The 21963-nt window shown below is 43.1% G+C and overlaps 1 protein-coding gene across 1 annotated transcript in view; it reads right to left on the bottom strand.

Annotated features, from left to right (window-relative positions):
* The window catches only part of LOC136434020 (neuronal PAS domain-containing protein 3-like), a 149938-nt gene that overhangs the window by 20542 nt on the left and 107433 nt on the right, over positions 1-21963 (bottom strand). The window contains exons 5-7 of the mRNA XM_066426672.1: positions 15668-15851; positions 10089-10201; positions 5199-5392 (exon numbers count right to left, since the gene is read on the bottom strand). Of these exons, the coding sequence (XP_066282769.1) occupies positions 5199-5392; positions 10089-10201; positions 15668-15851 (491 nt within the window). The remainder of the gene's footprint in view (positions 1-5198; positions 5393-10088; positions 10202-15667; positions 15852-21963) is intronic.

Below are 21963 nucleotides of genomic sequence, written 5' to 3' on the forward strand. Positions count from 1 at the left end.
TGTCCCGCGGGACCACCCTGACAACAGATCATAACGGTCTTGTATGAACTCAGGGCGCAGAGTTAATTTTGGGGAATAGGTGCACCTAACCTAAAAATTGTGGTGCACAGAAGCAATTTTGGGTGCACACAAACATGAAATGAAGTAGAATGTCAGCATTTGTGAAGGTTAGACATCCAGGTAAACATTATATATAACGACAATTCAAACTCTACAACTGGATAAAAATTCGGAGATTTATTTCTGGACGTTTCGAGTGACATCCATCACTCTTCTTCAACTTCAGTTGCCCCAAATAACCCCGCTAGGGGCAAAGTAGGGGGGGAGGAGGTCCCAGGCTAAGACGGGCAGGCCTCCAGCCTGGCACGGAATGACTCAACGGTGGGAGCCGTAACAATCGCGTCAGGCAGGGCGTTCCACTCGGGTATGGTGCGGGGGAAGAATGAGTATTTGTAAGAGTCTGTCCGGGCGTAAAGTGGTTGAAATTTGAGCGTGTGGCTCCCCCGGGTGTCACTAAAGTGAACTAGAAATAACCAGTACTTATATACAATAACTAGGAAAAACGGTTTTTGCATGACAAATCATGGCTAGAATGTCAGCTAAACATAAGACAAACCTTACTGGCTCTCTTCAAAGCTGAGCAAACCGGAATTCTATGGCCGACTTCAAGATTTTAGATGAGTAATACAACAAAGGTTTTATTATCTTTTTATTTCTCTGACATTTAAATGTCAAAAATATCCTGTACACTAGTGTACAATTATAGTACCTTTATTGCATGTAACCCTACTCAAATTTGGTGCACCCACTGTCGAAAATTAGGTGCACAGCTCCAAATTGGATGCACAATTATGCATAATTATGCAGTTTTTTTTTATACACTCAGTATTTCGAGCCCTGAAACTGTAGAAGTAGGAAGTCCTACAGTGACAACGTCGTATCGTCTCTAATAGAGCGACGCCCGGAGATAAGACGGTCCGCTCCAAGGTCTGGCGGGGTTTGTGCCAGGATGACAGATGAATCGCCGCTTACGGCCCGCATGTTCACGACCCAATCCACGAGGAAAGATGCTGGAGAGAGATAGCGGAGAAGAGCAGGGGGATGGCATCTCTTTGTATCCACGGCTCGCCGTACCTCTAATCAAATCAAAATATTATAGATCCCTTAATGGCATCCTACAAGCCAATAATGACTGCCATAATCCATTAATGGGATGTGCTCATCCTCGCTCCCCAAAAACTTTCCTGGACTTCCGAGTAAATGAGCCTGAAGGAATATATACACACAGCACATGCAGCAGACAGGCAGCACTGAAGCTTCAGTCACAATATTTGAATACAGAAGAACGACGTCCAGACTTTGCATGATGTACAAAATGACTAATAAACTTGTGGACGTACCGACTGATAGGTATCTAATGCCAGCTCAGAAGAGGACAAGAAATAGTCATGCTTTTAAGTACCAGAGTTATCAGCCAAGGATTGGTGTGTTCAAAAATTCGTATTTTCCGAGAACCATAGTAGAATGGAACTCGTTGTCATCAAGTACTGTAGGAGCATCTTCACTAAGTAGATTTAAAGAAAGGTTACAGTCAGATATGCAAAGACTAGGTGTAACAGACCGTTTGGTGCAATATAACAAGCTGCTGCCGCGCCGCATGCCTGCGAAGCTGGTGTGTTACGCCTAATGGCGGTTATATAGATACAGATACAATATCTGGAACAGCCTACCGCCAGACACAGGAATGGCTCCGAATCTGTCTTCCTTTAAGAAACAGAAATGAACAAAACGAATGGACACGGACCATGACCCAGCTTTCGCCCTACTATATGTTGCATGTTGTACCGATTGTATATGTTGTACTTTATATTCTGTAATGATATATGTTGATAGAGATAGGACTTAAATGACTGTGTATTTCTGTTATATTGTATCTGACCCTTACCTCATGACCTCAATGAAAAGCGGCATGCGTTCAGATTTGAGCTTCTCATGAATAAACAAAGGTTCAAACAAACAAACAAGGTCCCACAGCATTCCCGCACAGCAGTGGTCAACAGTCCTGCGAGGGTTGCCTTTGTTCTCTCTTTATTATGGAGCAAACAACGGGGGTGGGTTTCCCTTTTCGGAGCCAGGCAGCAATAACGAGGCGCCGGGAGAGGCTCTGTCTGTTCCCCATTGATCCGCCAGGCATGAAAGGGGATCCGGCAGACCATTTCCAAAATAAATCTCCGCAGATCAGAAAATTACATGTTGCAAATGGAAGGAGCAGAGATTAAAATGGCAGACTTGATGAAACATAATTGATCCAGGTGTGGTAAATAATTCCCGGCCGCGGGCAGGAAATTGCCAGATACTTCAACTTGTATTAATATCGCAAACCCACAAACGGGCGGTGGAAATGAATGTCACACGCCGAGCGCGTGCGGCCGAGAGAAAAAAATCAATTAGGTTATGCGTTTCCCTTTATGATCTTCTTGATGGCAAATTGCTACGGTGGAGCGATATCTGAAGTCCGCAGAAGTGGTACATATCCATTGGGACGCGGTTCTATGGGATGAGTTAGGCCCTGTCCATCATCCAATGGGCTTTAAAGGGAGGGGGAGGGGGGCGGGAATAAAATGGATGAAGAAGCTATATGGTCACCTGAGATTTGGAAAGATTTTTATTTGAATCTCTGTAGAAATGATAGAGATGTAAAACTGAGGAATGCTTTTCTTGTTACATTAGAATTAATTAAATTAGCTGTATGAAATGTGGGGCTTCCAAAATGTTCTGCTCTGTAAAGAAAATGACAAGTGGAATCCTTCAGTGCTCCTGAATTTCCTTTAAGTCCACCTAAGGCTGGGCCAATTTATTTCCCTGGCTCTCTGACATTTTAAGGTGAAAATGGACCTAGCGGACATCATAAAAGCCGAGAGTAGGGAGAAAAACTTGAATATGACTGTATTCACTCCATAAGATCAAATGGACCAAGGAATAGATATGGTCATCAGCTTTTGTTTTCATTATGTTAAATCCAAGAACAAATAATATTGATGTGGCCTGAAAAAGCAGTTCTTTGTTGTAATGGTTGATGGTTTGTGTCCACAACTGTGATTGGAAGTGTAGGGATTTTGGTAAGGATTGTTTTGTTGATTTTGTTTTTGCCCAGGAATAGCAGGAGACGTACCTTCAGCACCAAGGACAGGAGAGGGTTCAATAGGAAGTATGGGAACAACAGTCCTAGTTGTCATGACTGATAGTTTGTGTCCACAACTGTGATTGGAAATATGAGGATTTTGTTATAGATTGTTTGCATTGTTTTTGCCCTTCGAATAGTAGGAGACATACCTTCAGCACCAAGGACAGGAATAGCAAGTATAGGAACAACAGTCCTAGTTGTAATGGTTGATAGTTTATGTCCACAACTGTCATTGGAAGTGTCAGGATTTTGTTATAGATTGTTAGCATTGTTTTCCCCCTGGAATAGCAGGAGACATACCTTCAGCACCAAGGACAGGAAAGGATTCAATACTAGTAACAAGTATAGGAACAACAGTCCTAGTTTTAATGGTTGATGGTTGATAGTTTGTGTCCACAACTGTGATTGTAAAAATGAGGATTTGTTATACATTACATGTATTTGGTTGTTTTTCCGCAGGAATAGCAATAGATGTACCTTCAGCACCAAGGACATCAGCACCAAGGTACAAGAACACTGCTAGGAAACAGTAGCTTGTTTTCAAAATCATTATCAAGGCAAATAAAAAGATAATACAGGAATGAATTGTAAATTTTACTTCTTAATGCAGTAGAGAAGCTCCAAGTGCAGTGAAAGTGCCACGAGATTTCAACTTAATGTAGAAACTAAAAGGGCTATTAGTACCAAGCAGTGGTGTTTCAGGAATAAGCTGCAGAAGTTTTTCCGCCAAAGACCAGTTATTCCTGTGGTAAGAGCACTACTTAGGTTCAAATCCCTCGGTGTGCCTTTCCATATTAATCAAAAGACAAGCCCGTGGGCACTTTCATGTGCTTAATTCCATCATAAAAAACTTTTACAGGGGGCTTATACCAAACGACAGTCAAATGAAACAAAGAAAGAAAATGGGGAAAACGGTAAAACCTGGAGAATCACAGTATGGCCACAACTTGTAGTTTGATCATGAGATTCATCTGGCATTTTGATTGAATAACCCTCCCCCTTATTTGAGAATGCAGCTTCCATATGCATGTTGCCAAGTGTAGCAGGCCAGAAAGTACCCGGTTATCGTTTTTACCACGGGTGTATTTTGGACTCTTATAGGCCAGTTAAGAAGAACAAGTGAAATATTCCGACCGATGGCTTGCAAAACATAATTGTTTGAATCCATGATAACAATACCGAGTATTTCGAGGTGGCAAGGTGGTCTTTTGGTCAGGGTTAGGGTTGCTGATTGTTGTTGGTTCGAACTCCCCAATGCTGTGCCCTTTACTGTCTTTACACTCAGCTTCCTCACTCAGCTCAGGTGAAAATGAGTACCTAGATTTGGTTAGGGACTTTCTCAGATGGGACGTAAAGCCAAAGGGCCCGTGTTTGAGGAAATCCAGCAGCACTTATCAAAAAGAGTAGAGGTCCTTCCCTGTGTGATTGGATTGAGCCTTACAGTCTGGTCTAACACAGCTTGTTCTTACCGTACAGAACTGGTGTGTTATGCCTAAAGGTGGTTAACTGGGTTATGCAAAATAAACAAGCCATCTGCCACCAAAAAATCAGGACCATAGCACGTCCAGGTCAAAAGATTTCAAAAATTTCTCCTGCAGTACCAAGGTCACATACCAGGGGGCCCAAAATCGACCTTGGCCCTTGTGTTCCGAACACCTACCAACACAAATACCAAATATCATCATGATCCATCCAGAGGTTCCCGAGTTGTGCTGAGTACGAAAATCTGGAAACACATACAGACAGACAGACACACCCAAAACAATATCTCCTTTTTTCATGGAGATAAAAAGAACCCAACACACTTATCAAAAAGAGAAGTGTACAAGCCTGGTGTGAGTGGATCAAATAACACTGTCCAGATATGCAGCTTGTACAAACCTGGTGTGTTATGACATGTACCTGGTATGCAAAACAAACGAACAAGAGTTGTACTATGATGTTATGATTTTGTTCTTGGTTGTAAAAATTGGTGGAGGTCAATAAAGTGGTGGAAAAAAAAAAATAGTCGTACCTGGGCTCGCAGTAGATGATTTTGAGGTCCATGGTGACCCTGCTGACGAACATGTTCTGCTCCATCCTGATCTCGTTGATGGTGGGAGGGGGGAGGGCGTGCGCCACGGCGACCAGACCCAGGATGGTGATGGGGTTCCGCTGGCTGTGGGATAGGCTGAGCCGCGGCCGCAACCGCCCCGTCACGTGTATTACCTGACAAAGCAACGACAAAGAAACTAAGCATAACATAAACACATACACTTAGAGTCGCCTGGACATTCGGTTTCATTGGACAAGGTTAAAATCCTGGACACAGAATCAGAATTTTTTGCAAGAGGGATTAAGGAGTCCATCTACATCCGGGCATTACAACCATCCCTCAACAGAGACGGAGGGCGCCATAGACTTTCTGCAACCTATGATCCACTGCTCTCCGAGTCACGTGTCTCATCTGCATAACGTGACGTCACAGAAGCAGTGGATTGCTCACTCCTTGAAAAAGACTGTAGCTGTTCAGTCGAAAATTTGGGTAAGTCCAATTTATTGTGTTGGCTTTTTACAATTTACACTCCATTCAGAATGACTTCTATCAACACAGATGAACTTTCAAGTAAAGAAATGTAAGGACATAGGTTCTATAGGGATCAAATCATTCAAAATACTTTTTACCGCATACCTGCACTGGTGAAGCCACGGTGGTATCCCTGGTAAACTAACTAACAACTGCCCTGTGAAGTGTATTACCTGACAAGGCAACAACAAAGAACAAAAAGGACATAGATTGTATTGGGATCTAAATATTTTTTACTGCATACCTGCACTGGTGAAGCCAGGGTGCCATCCTGATTAGTTACCAGGGCTCCTACACTCCCCCCTCACCAAATATAGGATCCCTAGTAAACTAACTAACAACTGCCCTGTGATGTGTATTACATGACATCATTAATTTTCTTATCTTTTGGTGGAGGCTGCAGATTGAAAATGACAATAAAAATGGGGGAGGGAAAGAGCAGAATTTGTATTACCTGACAATGCAATAATAACAAAGAACTGTTAGAACATACAGGAATTGAAAGAGGGAAATAGTTGCTCTGGTATAGCTTGAATGAAAGCTCATCTGTGTTGGTAGCCAACGATGTTGAACTTTCCATCCAACGCCCCAAACTTACCCTCCCCCACTGTGACCTTTCTTTGTTCAAGGGCATCCGTCTGCTGCCCAAGATTGACAGTAAGGCCTTCAGACTTCTGCAAAACAGTGCCGTCTCTTGTCCAACATTTTGGCTTTGCCAATGTCAACACAATGGCAGGTGACTCAATCTTGTTGTGCTGACAGTGCGAACCCCCCTGGATTGTGCTGTGGTGTAGAATACCTCTTTTTTTGCGACGTTTTCCATTTTCAAATATGGCTTTGAATAGGTTTTTATCTCTAACATTGTGACCTGTGTAAGTTAGTTTAAGGTGAACATGGCCAGTCAAGCATAGATGAATGTAAATGTGGAAGTTATTTGCATAATCAGAATATTTCATGGAGATATGAGGTCTCTGAACACTTGTTAATGCAGACTTTGGAAGTTTGTTCCACGCTTAGGCCTTTATCTTTGTCCTACTTCTAACTGTGAAAAAAAAAACCCGGCCCAGACTTGGTTTGTCCAATGCACGATTAAAAGATTGCCGTGAGAAATCCCTCGGATGAGTTTAAGTATGGTGTAGGGTCTGAATTTGGTGATTATTGTAATTTGACCTTGGAATGGGAGGGTATTGCTCCGAGGGAAAGGTTCTTTCACAGGGACATGGTTTCCTTGATACCCGGGCGCTTCTCATCTACCCGGTATTGATCGATGGACGCTGGACCTGTAATATTAGCCCCAGATGAAGATCAAAGATACAACGAGATAGGAAAGCAATTTTCCCGGCTTTTGTAATATTTATCAACGGCTGACTTAATTTTTGTCTGGCACAACTCTCCCTGTAATCTGTTTATTACACTGACTGGCTACCCTCTGAAGGGGAACCTGACTGCCTTGCCTGAAACGCCCGTGCAGGTGTTGATGGCAATTTGCCGATGAGAATCGCTCCTGCACAATTGATACTCGAGGCCTCCGAACTTAATGATAAGCCAGAAATAGTTCACACGAGGGGCAGGGAGTTTAAGAAAAGGAGGCAAACTTAAGTTTGCAAGAGAGCGCGGGGGGCTTATTGAAGACGGCGCGGGCCGAGAGCGCTGTTATGTTGTTTGGGAGGATATTTATGATCGTTTTGATAGACGGACATTAGATCTCTGCAACAAACCATCCGTAAAGTTGTTCCGCCCTCTAAAACTTAATGAGACAATCCCTTCCGCCGCTGGCCGGAGGTGTGATCCGGGTGACGTAAAATCCATATATTTGACATCAATAGGAACTCTTTTCCGGCTACTAAATTATATTGATCGCCCCATTACAAAAATCATTACATTGAATAAGTCACAGCTGAATCTGCACCTGTCTTGACACCGTGAGTGACCTCCCCGACAGAGAACGGCCCCCGCGCGTTCCGCGCTTCGCGGTGATAAAACCGTCGGCGAGGGCCAACCAGGAGCGCCCGGCTCGGAAACGGGAGCAGACAGCGAGCGAATCGGTGTCAGAGGGCACGCTGAAATCCCACCCAAGGGCGTAGTTGCAGGGAGGCCCTCTCCGGCGAGACCTTGTAATGTTCAACTTGTGCTGCAAACCGACAACAAAAAGCGGGCCCAACAATGATGTTATCAATCCTAGCGGGTTCCCATGCATACCAGCCGCTACTCCGTGTCACTTAGTTGGGGGTACAGTGTCGTTCGGATATGTTGAAAATTTCATAACAAAGAGGAATAAACAATCGGGTTTCTGATGAATGTGCTCCGGTTTGCCGAAGGTCGGCCTTTGGCTGCAGAGTTTTGCCTCGCGCGGCGGGATGAGGCTTTCCCACACTTCATTATTTAGCCATGAATCTGACTGTGGACGCTGCGTTTTTCTTCAGGACCCGTCAGTGGACTTCAAGGGGCGGGGGGAATCCACAATCCAGGAATACACGAACAGAGCAGGATCCGAACGTTGAGATCACTGCAGGCAAAAAGCCTGTCCAGGCTCAAAGGAGCTTCCTACTTTTAAGTGCATTCGTATTGATTTTCGTAGGAAGCACTTTCGTTTCTCGATCTAGCTCCCAAAGTTTCCTCCCTAACCACCCCCATAATGGTTCGCCCTGTGCAGGCAGGAGTTTTCCCCCCGTGTGACGAGGGCACTTCTCACACACTGGCCAAATCACTTCCCCCAAATTTCTCTCGGATAAAAACAGCGACGACAAAGGAGCCCAAACTTTACTCGGCAGACTAAACAAAACCATATTGTTCAACAGGGAAGTAAATTTTCCCTCCGCTGATGACATTGACAATGGCCTGAGTAAATCAGAAGCCGGACTGCATCAAACGCACAACAGATTTCTTTGTCTCCTTTTTTTTCCTCCATGAAAGGCCACTTTTAGCTTATTTTATTGGTTCTTGGATCAAAAAGAATAATTATACTCTTGAATCAAAAAGAATGATTACACTGACCTGTAAATTACAGCATGAAAAGGAGAAAGTTTGTATCTTCCTACACAGTATTTTTGGGTGTGAATGTAGCCAAATTCAAGTTTTCCTTTCAGTATTTTTCTGTAATCTTTGTCTTTTGCCTTTCTCTAACTTTAAAATGTCTCAGAACCGAGGAAATACATTTTTGCAGCCGAAACACAGGTCTGCACAGCTACCTTTGATACTACCTGGACAAACTCCAAGTACTTGGTTTGAAATTTCAGTCGGGACTATTACAGAAATTACACAATATCAAAGCTTTGGAAGTGAGAGGACTGTATTGACTGTATTGTTGAACAGCCCATTCAAATTGATTTGTGGCATTTACATGTAATTGTGGATAAAAGACACCCATGTGGTATCGAAATTGATGTCGGGGGCCTGAACTTAACTTTCTCAGCAACTTAACCCGGAGTTTTCCAGGTCAGTAGTGGCGGCCGGGCCGCACAAATCTGTTTTATGGGGGACATCTGTGCACAGATCGATTTGAAGTCGTTTCCAGAAAAAAGAGGGCAACAGTATGCAACAGTTCTTTATCCTTTGAGAAGTTAGGAGTGGCCTTGAAACAGTTCTCAGCAAATTCTGTAACAATTGCCCCCCTCTTCTCAGGCTCTCTTTTTGGTTTAATCCAGCAAAATGTTTTTGAAATCCTAGAAACTAAGCAAACAATAGTCTGTTGTACACAAGCCTCCTTAAAGTATTTTATTAACAGTGTTTGTGGTGTGGGCTAAGGTGTTTGGTACCCTCTTTACCAGGAGTAACAATTTCATTAAAGTCTGTTTCCATCTACATGTATGTCCAGGTAGTTCTTTATCATAACACCAGGCAGTAACCGAGGCAGTAGCCTAATCTCTGCTTAGAGAGTAGCTAATAAGATCCAGGCAGCGAGAGCTTGTGTTGTACAGGCTACCATTAGGCAACCAACAGATGTTTCAATGGACTGTATCACACAACTTTCAAGATGTGTTTGTCATTCTATGATTCTGCATTACTTGAAAATACTGCTACGGTGCACAAAATCGCCATGCATCATCAGGACCTCAATAACTACCGACATCCAAGTTAAGTTAAGTTAAGTTAAGTTAAAGTTGAAGTCCTCCCGCAACAGACGGTGCATAGGGCAGCGCCCATCTTTTCCGTTTCGGCAGGCCTTGGGCCACACAACTTTGTGCAATCACTACAGCAGGAGGCTAGTCCACTGGTAGTGGCGTGTGTTTAACTACCATACTCTTTCCTAAATGAACATATAAACACAGACAGAAACGATACCCCCGTTGGATGCACTGAGCTCCTTCACAGAGCTAGGAAAACAAGTGCTGTCCCCACCTTGTAGCCAGAAGACTTGACGTGGACGCCTCTCTTGGTCAGGGTTGACTTCATCCTGATGAAGCAGGCCTTGTCCCACCTGTAGTCGGGTGTGATGGTTTGACCTATGACATCTGCAGAAACAAAAAAAAGTCTGTTAGATATTATTCATTCGCCCAGACCCTTGTAGTGCCTATAGTGGCACATACGCTGTAGGGCAGCCAGTTTCCTTGCTGTTTCTGTAGCAGGGTATATATTTACAGGGAGCGGTTGCCAGCTTATCCCCATGCTCAAGGCACCTCCTCAAACAAGGGACCCCCATCATACGTCCCTTCCAAAAGACAGGTGCAGCCCCAACCGAGATGTCTTGACCCTGAGACTTGAACCAGGGTCTCCAAGGCTGCTACTAGCTGAGCCACTGGGACATCCCTGTATGATATTATTAGCCATGACTTGTTGTTTGTGTTATTGAGCATCATTTATTTCATCCATTATATATTGAGATTTATACTACATACATACAACGCAGGTTTTACCACCTGCTTTTCAGGTAACTTTTCAGGTAACACTGGGCTTAGAACAACAACAACAGCAATTGAATACACTAACAATAACAAAAACAATTGGAATACTTGTAACAATATTCAGTTAATCACAGACTGCATTTAATGGATTGTGAAAAATTAATGTCCTGATATGGAGTAATATTTCTCCTCTGGCGTAATTGGAGACTGTTCCATAAACGTTTTTCCTACTATTTGACATCTGGAGAAACGAAAACAAAAACATATGAGATGTATTCTTATTTGGCATTAGTGTGGCAAATATGGACCAGTGCAATTATGTCAGAAGAGTTTACAGGAGGCTGCGGACTTGTGAATTCAGTTTAGAAAAATCAGGGGGACCACTTAGCAAGAGATAAGGTTTTGGATTATTGTCAGAGAGCCTATTCTATTCTTTCTCTGACACTGTGACAGCCTTAGGTTGTACATGTACAGCTATCTCTCACCAGATCAGGACCTTAGGTTGTACATGTACAGCTATCTCACACCAGATCGGGACCTTAGGTTGTACATGTATAGCTATCTCACACCACTAATCGAGAATCTTACAGCCTTAGGTTGTACAATGTATATCTTCTATCTCACACTAGATCGAGACCTTAGGTTGTAGATGTGCATGTACATCTATCTCACACCAGATCGGGAGAGTGACAGATGATGCGACAAGTTTTTTGAGAGGGTCTCCTCAAACTTAACACCTTCCGCGGCGTTGTAGCTCAGTAATTGACAGCCTCGAACGAACCGAGAAAGAGGAAGCGGCTGAATCTAATTCCCAACCTATAACTTCCTAATGAAAATATTCTGCGGGAAATCCACATGGGAGCGCAGGCAAGCTTATTGCTGATCCACCTTCTTTCCACAACATTCGCTCTTCATTGAGTGGACCGTAATATCTCCTTGTTCCTCGGAGAAAGCGGGGCTTGCACCCAGACTGCACGGGGCAAACCACTTGGCTGTAACCATAGAGCAAAACAGTTTTATTAGCTACTCATTCTGGCGGATCAATAAGGGGGGGACCCCCGGAGGAATTCAGATTTATGAGTTATCTACGACTGCTTGATTTCCTCGTAGGTCGGCATTTCGGGTTTCGGAGCTTCGTGCAGACATAAGCAACATAAGCACAAAGACGGACGCTGGATGGTCGCGGCGTAATGGAATTACCCGGACCACAAATTGAAAATGCTGAATGCAGGAGCGTCAAAAGGGGTCCGGGAAAGCAATCTGTGCCAGACGGGGGGACCGTGCGAGCGGGTAGACGTTGAATGGAAAGTTACGACAAATAGCCGGATTACAAAAGAATCGGTTTCGGCGGCACGGTTATAGGGATGACTCCGGACAAACGAGAAGGTGGATGACTGGAATGATGCGATCCAAAGAGGGATGGATGAGGTGTAAGTGGATGTAGGAGAAATTTTCGGTGAAAAGGAGACCGGTAAATATTTCATGGTGTGATTGGGGGGATCGAAACCGCGGTCAATACGGCACTTTCTTCCTCCCAGGAAAGGAATCAATGGCCGAATTGAAGTTTGATGAATGCGAATGTATGAATAAATGAAGCGCTGCGTGTTTACACGACGTCTCCACGGAAAGAAATAAAGTAATCACAGATGACAGGGCCTGCCACTGAAGTTTGGAGACCAGACAGGGCTTCATTAAGCTGTTTGTTTCCTTGTCTGTTTGTGTCTTTTTGTAGTCTCAATGGCTCCAGTCATCTTTAGTCATTCTTGATAGCTTCCATCTCACATTCAGAGTGCTTGTCATAGAAGTCGAGAGGAGAGTCAAAACTTGCTTAGTCATAAATTGCTTTCAAACTGCAGTTTCCTTAAAACAAGTGTGGCTCCTACTACTCCGTGTCATCTGATGAAGACATTCAACACAAAGTCAAAAGTTTGTAATAAAACTTTCTAATAAAAATTGTCTCTCCTGCCTTCATCCTTCTAACTTTCCTTTGAAGATGCAATGTAACAGTGTGAAATCGTGTGGTATAGTGAAAGGTCATATAGCTGTAAGATGCCGTAGAGATGGTCGTCTTCATTCAAATACGGGTGCTAAGACCTCTGTCTGAAACTTTCAGAGTTCTCCTCTTCATCATTGTTCGCAGACCAAAACTCGACAAAATACCCCAAGTCCATTGGTTTTGACCTTTTTGCATCAACTCCACTGCCAGTTCTACCATAGCTGTATGAATATGAGATGAATGTACATGCCCCTGACTGAGTCCATACCAAGGGTCAAAAATCAGCATATCATCGACAGTGGGCATTAGACAGACGGTCCAAACTTTTTTGTGAACTCTATATAAATATGAGATAAATATACATGCACCTGACTGATCATGAGTCCATACCAAGGGTCAAAAATCAGCATATCATCGACAGTGGGCATTAGACAGACGGTCCAAACTTTTTTGTGAACTCTATATAAATATGAGATAAATATACATGCACCTGACTGATCATGAGTCCATACCAAGGGGCAAAAATCAGCATATCATTGACAGTGGGCATTAGACAGATGGTCCAAACTTTTTTGTGAACTCTACTGCCAGTTCTACCATGGCTGTATAAATATGAGATGAAGGCACCTGACTGATCATGAGTCAATACCAAGGGCCGAAAATCAGCATATCATCGACAGTGGGCATTAGACAGACGGTCCACTTGAGAGGAACAAAACTCAGGCCCAACAATCCTTTGGTGTACCAAAGTAAAAACTCTTCACGACAAAGCCGTAAAGTTCTCAACAAACGTCTCGTTAAGGCGGTAACGACTTCGCCGGGAGAACCACCGTGCTCGATGTGAGCATGGCACCCGAACAGAGGGGGCGCGCGGCGTGTCATTACACTTTCTGAGCTGTGTATCTGCCCGAGAAGGGGTCCTCCCCTCCTCCCACCTCTGTGCTACTCCCACCTCTAGTGTCACTACTGCCTGGAGTAACATTCACAGGCGACCTCTTCTCGCGAGACCCTGCGCGGCGGAGTTTGCCCTTTCCGGGCTGCTGGGCCTAAATGCTTTCTGTCACCTTGCACATGACTGCTGCACTTGATTGCAAGGTCAGCGTTGATGCGTGCCCGTGTCTCCGTGCCAACAGAAGCCCCGCGAGCCCGGTCGTAATGCCCGGACTTACCGGATTACGTTCCATTCATTTTCCAAAGACGACCGAAAAACTTCGTTTATTAGGTCCAATTAGGCGAGGCTGTGCTTTCCATTTTAGCGCCGCGCTTCGCAGTGAGCATCACTTTGTAAATTGAACGCAAACACTTAATTATTTGGTAAGGTTGGCGGATAATAACTCTTTGGGGAGAAACTTCGCCCGACTTTAATGGCCCTGCCTAACACCATAAACCCGCGTTAACATTTGCTACATGGATAATGTTAATTATCTCCTGCACGGAACATAAAAATCTAATAGAATGGACATAGTCTGCCACATCAAATGTTGCAATTAAATGGACATTACTTAAATATCATGCATTTCTGATAGGTGCCCAGTGTCAAAGATCACCCATCACTCCACCTAATAGTTCGGTGACCCGGAGCAAATAGTTATTGCTTCGTACAAGCCCCGGCATGGAATTTATGGACAGTTATGACCATGAGATATTAATACAGGGCTGAAATAATAGTTTTGCTGCTGAATTGCACTATCCTATTTCCCGAGTACAAGGGTACATGTCAATACGCCGTCCTCGGAGAGTGCTTGAAGGGAAGATCCCTCCGTGACCAGAATGCGCAAGTCGTCTCCGAGCCGGTCCCCCTGTAATATTCCCTCGCCGATGACAGGTCAGCCCTTGTCTTCATTAGCGCACTCTGCAATGCCGATGATTGGGAGGGCACAGCCGCCGCCTGATCGTGCACTTGGTCTGTTATCTGCGGCATGCAATCAGGCTGATATGCACACAGCTATAATCTACATCAGCGAACCCTGTTACATATTCCGGGCCAATTGGGTCGGGACCCGCTTGCAACTTTCCTCCTTGCTCTCTTGCAGTGTTGTTTGAATTTCTAGTCATCTTTACTTGGCCCAGTAGCCAAGGGCACACTCCTCAAGTTGATAGAGTCATGTAAAGGTAGCTCATAATCGTTCAGCTTATCCACACAAGGAGAAGACATTCAAATATTCTCAGAACAGATTGTGCAAAGTGAGGCATAAGAATAAAACAAGAGGCATAGAACAAATTAACTGCCTGTATTTCAGGTTGCCTTTTTGGCCTGCTTCCCCGTAGACTTTGTCCTACAGGTCATGAACACTAGATACTCACAGAAAAATTTGGAATGCAAATTTGCAGACATTGCTGCAAATGTGTTGTACATATAGCTGTGGAAGTAGTCTAACCTGTTGCATGCTATGAGTAGCTGCAGGCTAAACTTACGGAGGAAAACTACATGAAAGCTGCTTTCTGGAGGTAAGAACTCTCCGGGTATCTTAAAAAACTGTTAGTGGTGCCTGTCCTTGGTGCTGAATCTGTTGACTGTTGTGTCCAAAGATTTGACCTTGGAGAGATTTGGCAGTAAGTGTTCTTTGACATCACAATTTTCACCCATCAGTTACTGGCCTGGGCACATAGGTAGGTTCTCCATATGGTCAAGAAACTGACAAGAGTTTCCTGAATGTGCATCTCCATTTCCCGTCTCAATTTCTATAGCCCTAATGGACAACATAGTCTACTTCAGTAGGGGGTAGTGGAGTGTACAACTCTTTTTCATGAGTGCTGAGTGCTAAGCAAGGAAAACACTTTTCATGCCTTTGATATGACCCATCCAGGGTTTGAACCCCCAACCTCCCCAATGCAAGATGAACACTTGACCACCCTGAACATGTCCCTACCTGTTTCTAGATGATCCAGAAAAAACACAAAACATTTCCTTGTCTTTAGGATCGATTTTTCGGACACCTGTTCCTATATGTTCGGGTATGAGTACTGTACTGAAATGTGCAAACGGGAGATGTAATTGCACAGAAATGAGTATTTTACATTACATTTTTTTCTAGAAATAACGTCTTGCATTTCCCTGTCTGTAACAAATGATAGCCCACCTGTTTCTATATGTTCTGGTATGGGTAGAGAGGAGGGTGTTGTTGACGCGCTGCCCTCTCCCTCGGACGTTGCACCTTGCCCCTGCTGGCCTTGCGCGGAGATCTTGATCCCGAGCTGCTCGGCGAGTTCCGCGTGGTCGCCTGGATGGACGTAGTCGAACACGCTGCTGCCGGTCATCTCGACCTGGGGACAGGAGAGAGAACATAAAAAAAGTTAATCATTTTTAATTTTCAGCAGACACACTCAGGTCTCTTGACCTTCTTTTCAGGCTCCTTTGATACAAATACATGTACAATGCAGAAACATGATACACAAGGATCACATGAATATACAATTTAAAATCTCAGTACCAGTCCTATTTCCATTCCTAAAGTCCATTTCTAAAAGTCGATACGGCAGTGAGTTTTCTTCGTTTTGTTTTGAATTTATTCCCAAGTTCAGGCCCCGTGTATTTGATCCTTTCCATTCCTTTTTTTGTATAGGGGCAGTGCCCATCTCTGTTTTAATAGCCCTTTTTCATAGCCCTACTTCAGTAGGAGGCTAGTCCACTCTTAGTGTTCAAGTCTTTGGTGTGACCTGGCCAGGATTTGAACCCGCGACCCTCCACATGTTTGAAAAATGAGGAAAATTATGAAATCAGTGAATAGCTTGATCAGGTTGGTACATTTACATAAGGTAAAGGTAAAGCAGTCATCCTTAATTGACGGAAAGCATGACACTTTTTCAAGTAGCAAGTAGTGCAACGCGGCTTTGCCATGGCTTACATTTATAGCCAAGCACGCTGGGTCACCCCTACTCTTCTCGATAGGTGTGTTGGGTTCTTTAACATGCAGATGTTTGACATCTAAGGGTGACAGATGAGGGTATGTCAACCGGCTACTCACAGCAGGTCAGTTTGTACCATCCACAATGTAGCACGTCACGTCTTCCGGCATCGTTCGTGGGAGTTTCTATTTTTGATTGACGCGTGGAGAAAATAACCTTTCAAGACATCCTCCTCGCAACGATGCTGTCATCTACATTTTCACCCCGCGGTGACGCCTCCATCTCTCAGTTTTCACGGCAGGCACTCCAAGAATCCATCTGTCTCCCCCCTATTGCCCTGAGATATGGCCTTGAGCTTTCAACAGACTCAAAACCCTGAATTATCTAACGTAATGTGCATCGGTGGGACTACGGACAATCAGCCAGCTGGCTGGTGAATTGTTTGTATTCATCAATAATCAGTGGTACAGTCAACTGTCAACAAAAACTAGACACCTTTTAGCTCTCGACTGACATGGTACCTAAGTTGCAATGTGTTATCTGTGAGGCATGTGCAAGAGTTGTTGTCTTGTAGTTACCATAAAATTCATAATGGTTTTCTGTCGGATATGTGGTCAACATTTTGAATCAGAATTCCGTCCATTGCACACAATATCTTTTCTGCATTTGGAACCGAAGCTATAGACAGGATATCATCCTTATATATGCAAACACAACCTTTTTTGATATGTTCTGTCGAAGCGCTTGCTTGCACTGAGATACGGTATCCAGCTTTCAACAGACTGAAACCCTGAAGTATTGTTTCTCTGCAGGTGAGACGGGGAACGCTCTGTCTGACGTTTCCCGCTCCCGGTGAAAATGATTGCCCGGAGATATCCAGGTGCAATGCCGGGCACAGCTGGGACCCCTGATACATTTAAGGTTCATGTAAGTGGTACAAATCCATTTTGTGCATCGGGAGGACTGGTGAAATATGTCCCCACAGATAGCGTAAGCGAAGCCCGCAGTCATCTATCGATTCCCTAATATTCTTATCAGTTGAGTGATGTTGCAGGATGGGAGTTATGCTTGACTCATTTCGCCGGTCAGTTTTACATCTAGGACTGCAGTAACTCTTACTCCTGAGTGTTCCGGAGATGTAGCTTGTGGCTATATCGGTGGCTGCACAATGCGCAAATGGAGGCTTCAGAAATTGTTTCAGTCAGGAGTCTCGCTGAACGTCTAATGAGAGCGTTAATACACGCATTGGAACAGGATTTGACTCAGTCTTTGGCATTTTTACCTATTGGCTGAGCACTGACAATCGCCTGAAAGTGAGCGTCAAGCTCAAACCAAGTCGGGCGAGCAAATGTGATCTCATTGCTTCTAATGCTGTACTGACATGTATTAGATTTGTGAACCTTTTCTTTATACATTGTTTATGAACTCCAAACTTTTACCTACATGTATATGTATATTGGTTGTATCTCTCAATTAATGTGCATGTTATTACCTTCGCCATAAGTTTATGTTTTGGTTAGCTTCAGTGTGTGTCTATGTGTCTGTGAAACGATAACTCAAGAATGCCTAAATGGATTGCCTTCATTTTTGGTATGTTGGTAGGTCTTGACATCTTGAAATGATTAGATCTTGAAATGATTAGATCTTGAAATGATTAGATTTTGGGCCCCCTAGTGGCTTTTTATGGCACTGCAGCAGAACTGGTTTTATCAAACTTTCCTCTATCTGTGGTATCTTGCATCTGTCAACTGTGAATAGACCTTGACTTTCAAGAAAGCCTCACTGTATCCTCAGTCAACTTTATAGCATATCTTGAGTTTGAAGGAAGTTGATGATATTAAACTCAATCATTTTTAGCATTTGAATCTCTATGCAATGTGAAGTTAGATGTAACTGTGAACATAATAACTTTCAGGAAGAAATTTAGAATGCTGATCCTTGCTGCTTGGTTTCCTTGACTGTGTCCCCGCAATCAAATGAGCAACAAAACTTTACTTTGAATATAATTACTTTTATTAAACTTTCCTTTATCTGTGGTATCTTGCATTGTTATGTGAATAAAATCATTACAACTGAAAGACAAGAGCTTCATTTTGTAAAGTTAGACTGTTCCTTGGACTGTGTCCCCTCGATCAAACAACAAAACTTAGCTTTGAACAAGATTAGTTTTATCCAACTTTCCTTTATCTGTGGTATCTTGCATCATTATGCAAATCTAAAGGTTACAACTAAAAGACAAGAGTTTCATTTTGCAATGTTAGTCATAACTGCGAACAAACGTAAACTTTCGAAAAAGGATTTACGCCTCCCTGGCTAGTTCCCTTGACTGTGTCCCCTCGATTGAACAACTAAACAACAAAACTTTGTTGTATCTTGCATTGCTATGATCAAAATTGAAAGACAAAGAGCTTCATTTTGTAAAGTTAGACTTAAAGAAAAGGAGCTTAATTTTCAAATTTGAAAAGTTAGACGCAACTGCAAACAGACTTTCGAAAAAGGAGTTACGAGGGCACGCCTTGCTGGCTGTTCCTTCGACTGTGTCCCCTCGATCGACTGAACAGCGGCGGGCAGGGAGCGGAATATTGAGCTGAAAATCAGATCAGCGAAGCCGCTGATTTGTTGTGAAGCTTGGCAATAAGTATCTGGTGCAGACAATCGGCAGAGGTAATGAGGGAAACGAAGCGTTCAGATGGAAGAACATAAGCTGCAATTGTGTGACAGCGGAGGGTAATTGATTGCTGCCGTCAGCTATTGACAAGACGGCTGAGATCGGTGGGAGATTCGCCACCGGCAAGATCAGCTGTTTGTCAGGCGCTGACTCTGCCAGTGTGGGGGAAACTGCTGAAATGGACCAAGATTGTGTCATGGAAAAGGGGGAAAAACATCTTGATACTGTTTGTTTTAATCCCTCTGATGTATGTTGAACAACATGGCACTGAACTACAGGGCACTGACATCACCAGTGTGGGAGAAAGCTGCTGAAATGGATTATATGATTGTGTAAGGAGAAAAATGGAAAGGAAACATCTAAGTTAGTAAAGTTCATTTTGATCCCTCGGACGTATGTAGAACAACATGGCACTGACATTGTACATCATCAGGGCACTGCATGACTACAGGGCACTAGTGCTGACACTGTCAATATGAAAAAAAACTGCTTAAATGGACCATGATTTTGTCAAAAAAAGTCAGAAAGTATCTTGGTACAATTCATCTTAATCCCTCTCACATACATTACACAACAGGGCACTGACACTAGCACAATGTACACCCATGTCAATAAAAATATCCAGATTAGTTTCAGCCCCTTTTCTCAAAGGCAAAAGATTATCAACTGGAGCAGGCATCTAAGTCATGTAGTCCTCACAGGAAAAATATGTGAATGCTACTTTCAAATCCACCTCTCTCTAACCTACAAACAAGTGCTAATATCCCAACATCCTATCCTCAAGGATTGCAATCCTATCCAGTAAGCATACAACTCAGGTGACCGACAACCAGCCAGTGGCTGCCATACAGGGAGCTGATTTGACTTGGCCATACATTTGTAAAAGGAACACCTTTGGCCCTCTTTGGGCCATAGTGGAACTGCAGTTTGTGTACTTCTCTGAGAGACAAAGTCAAAGTAAGTATTACTAAGTTTTTGTTTGGGCATGTTTCCAAACATGTAAAGAATAAACCAGACAAGTGTCGAGTGCATGTGTCTCTGATCATGGCAAATCTTCACCAGACTTTTACTGTATTTTAAAACTTACATTTTGTATAGTAGAGTTAAGCAGAGTAGATTTTTTGGCCAAGTAGGAATTTGGGTTTGGGCCACATCATTTATATTTCTGGTTTGTGTGTATTGTCCTGAGCCCTTAAGTTGTACATTATTGGATGTTTCTTATATGCTTGTCCAAACTTGCTTTGAATGTGTTGAATCTTGTTTTAAATCAACTTTGGAAACTGTTCTGAATTTTAGAGGAATATGTCAGTTTGAGACTGAGTTGGATTACGATGTTTGTTCACTGATCAGTTGGCATAAATTTGTGCCTAAATATTGATACCAGCTACTTAATGTTGGCTGTACTTCACATGACCTCAGTTTAGTGCCATGTAAAAGAGAGCATCGAAAGGGAACAAACTTTTAGTTCTTTTTGCACGCAATTGTTTGCAGATTTTACCTTGAACCCAAACAAATTGTGACTTTTGTACCTTTCTTGTGCACCAAGCTATAAATTTCAAAGCATCAAAGCTCCTCACTCTGGGGTCCTTAACCATGTAAATCCCCATAGGCGAGCTGATACTGTGTTCTGCTCCTGATCCCCCAAACCCAATATGGGACAGGCTCCCTGTGCAAAGTCTGTACAGCGCTAGGGGTCACAAGTGGACACAATTATGTAAAGACTTTCCCTGGTGGGGAAATAATTCATGAGGCGTCGAGGGGAGGGGCAGCAAAACAAGAGGGTCATGATCAGCTGGCTGTTGTGTCTGGCTGGGATGCAGACTCAGACAGATAGGTCAGGGGTCATGTCAGCTGCAGTCTGGGAAGGTCACTCCCCCCAGTGGTAAACACAGACAGCACTGTTCTATATATATATAGATATACGCACACACAATGATTTATACTTAGGCTTGGGGGTAGGATGTTTCTTAAAGGCACGCACATGTTGTAACGTTACGATTCTGGTGCCAAAACTTCTCTAGAACAAAATTTTGTAATTGGTTAAACACAGCCAGCACTGTCCTGTATTATTGTAGATATATTGTGTGCATATATATATATATATATATATATATATATATATATTCATACATAGGCTTGGAGTTTGGAATGTTTTTGATTTGGTTTGGGATGTTTTTGATTTGGGCACAAAAACTATAACAGTTACTATTCTCCTGAACAAAATTTTGTCTGCTGTTTCCATGGATAGCAACATATTTAGTGTAATACTCCAGAAGATTTGGGTTGCTCACTGCTTATAGTGACCCGTGGTTTCAATTTGTAGTAAACATCTAAAAATTTGTCCTACCGTATGAATGATATCCTTCTTTATTATACAGCAGATATACACTCTTATATTCTTAATTAATACACGTACAGTAGCTGTGGAGGTTGGAATGCTTCTTAAACCATGGTGGCACAGTGGGCAACAGGAATAAAATTTTGGGCCACTATTATGAAAAAAAGGGGAAAAGTTGCACTTAAAATTCTGTTAATTCCAAAGATATCTTATCCGTGACTATGGGACATTCTTCTACCAGTTTTATCTTTAATTTTCAGGATGAATCTTTTATATTTCTCCTAGTTTTATTCCTGTATTCTGTTAATTCCAAAGATCTTTTATCTGTGACTATTGGACATTCTTCTACCAGTTTATCTTTAATTTTTGGTGATGAATCTTACTAGTATATACTTCTTCCAGTTTTATGTCTGTAACTTTCTGGCAAGATGGCGCAGCATCCCTTTTAATCCGTCGGAGTCTCGGTTCATTTCTTCTTGCTGTCAAACCACTTCCAACTTCGGATCGCACTTCTTAACAAAACT

The sequence above is a fragment of the Branchiostoma lanceolatum genome, chromosome 4 (genome assembly GCF_035083965.1).
Source record: "Branchiostoma lanceolatum isolate klBraLanc5 chromosome 4, klBraLanc5.hap2, whole genome shotgun sequence".
NCBI classification, from domain to species: Eukaryota; Metazoa; Chordata; class Leptocardii; order Amphioxiformes; family Branchiostomatidae; genus Branchiostoma; species Branchiostoma lanceolatum.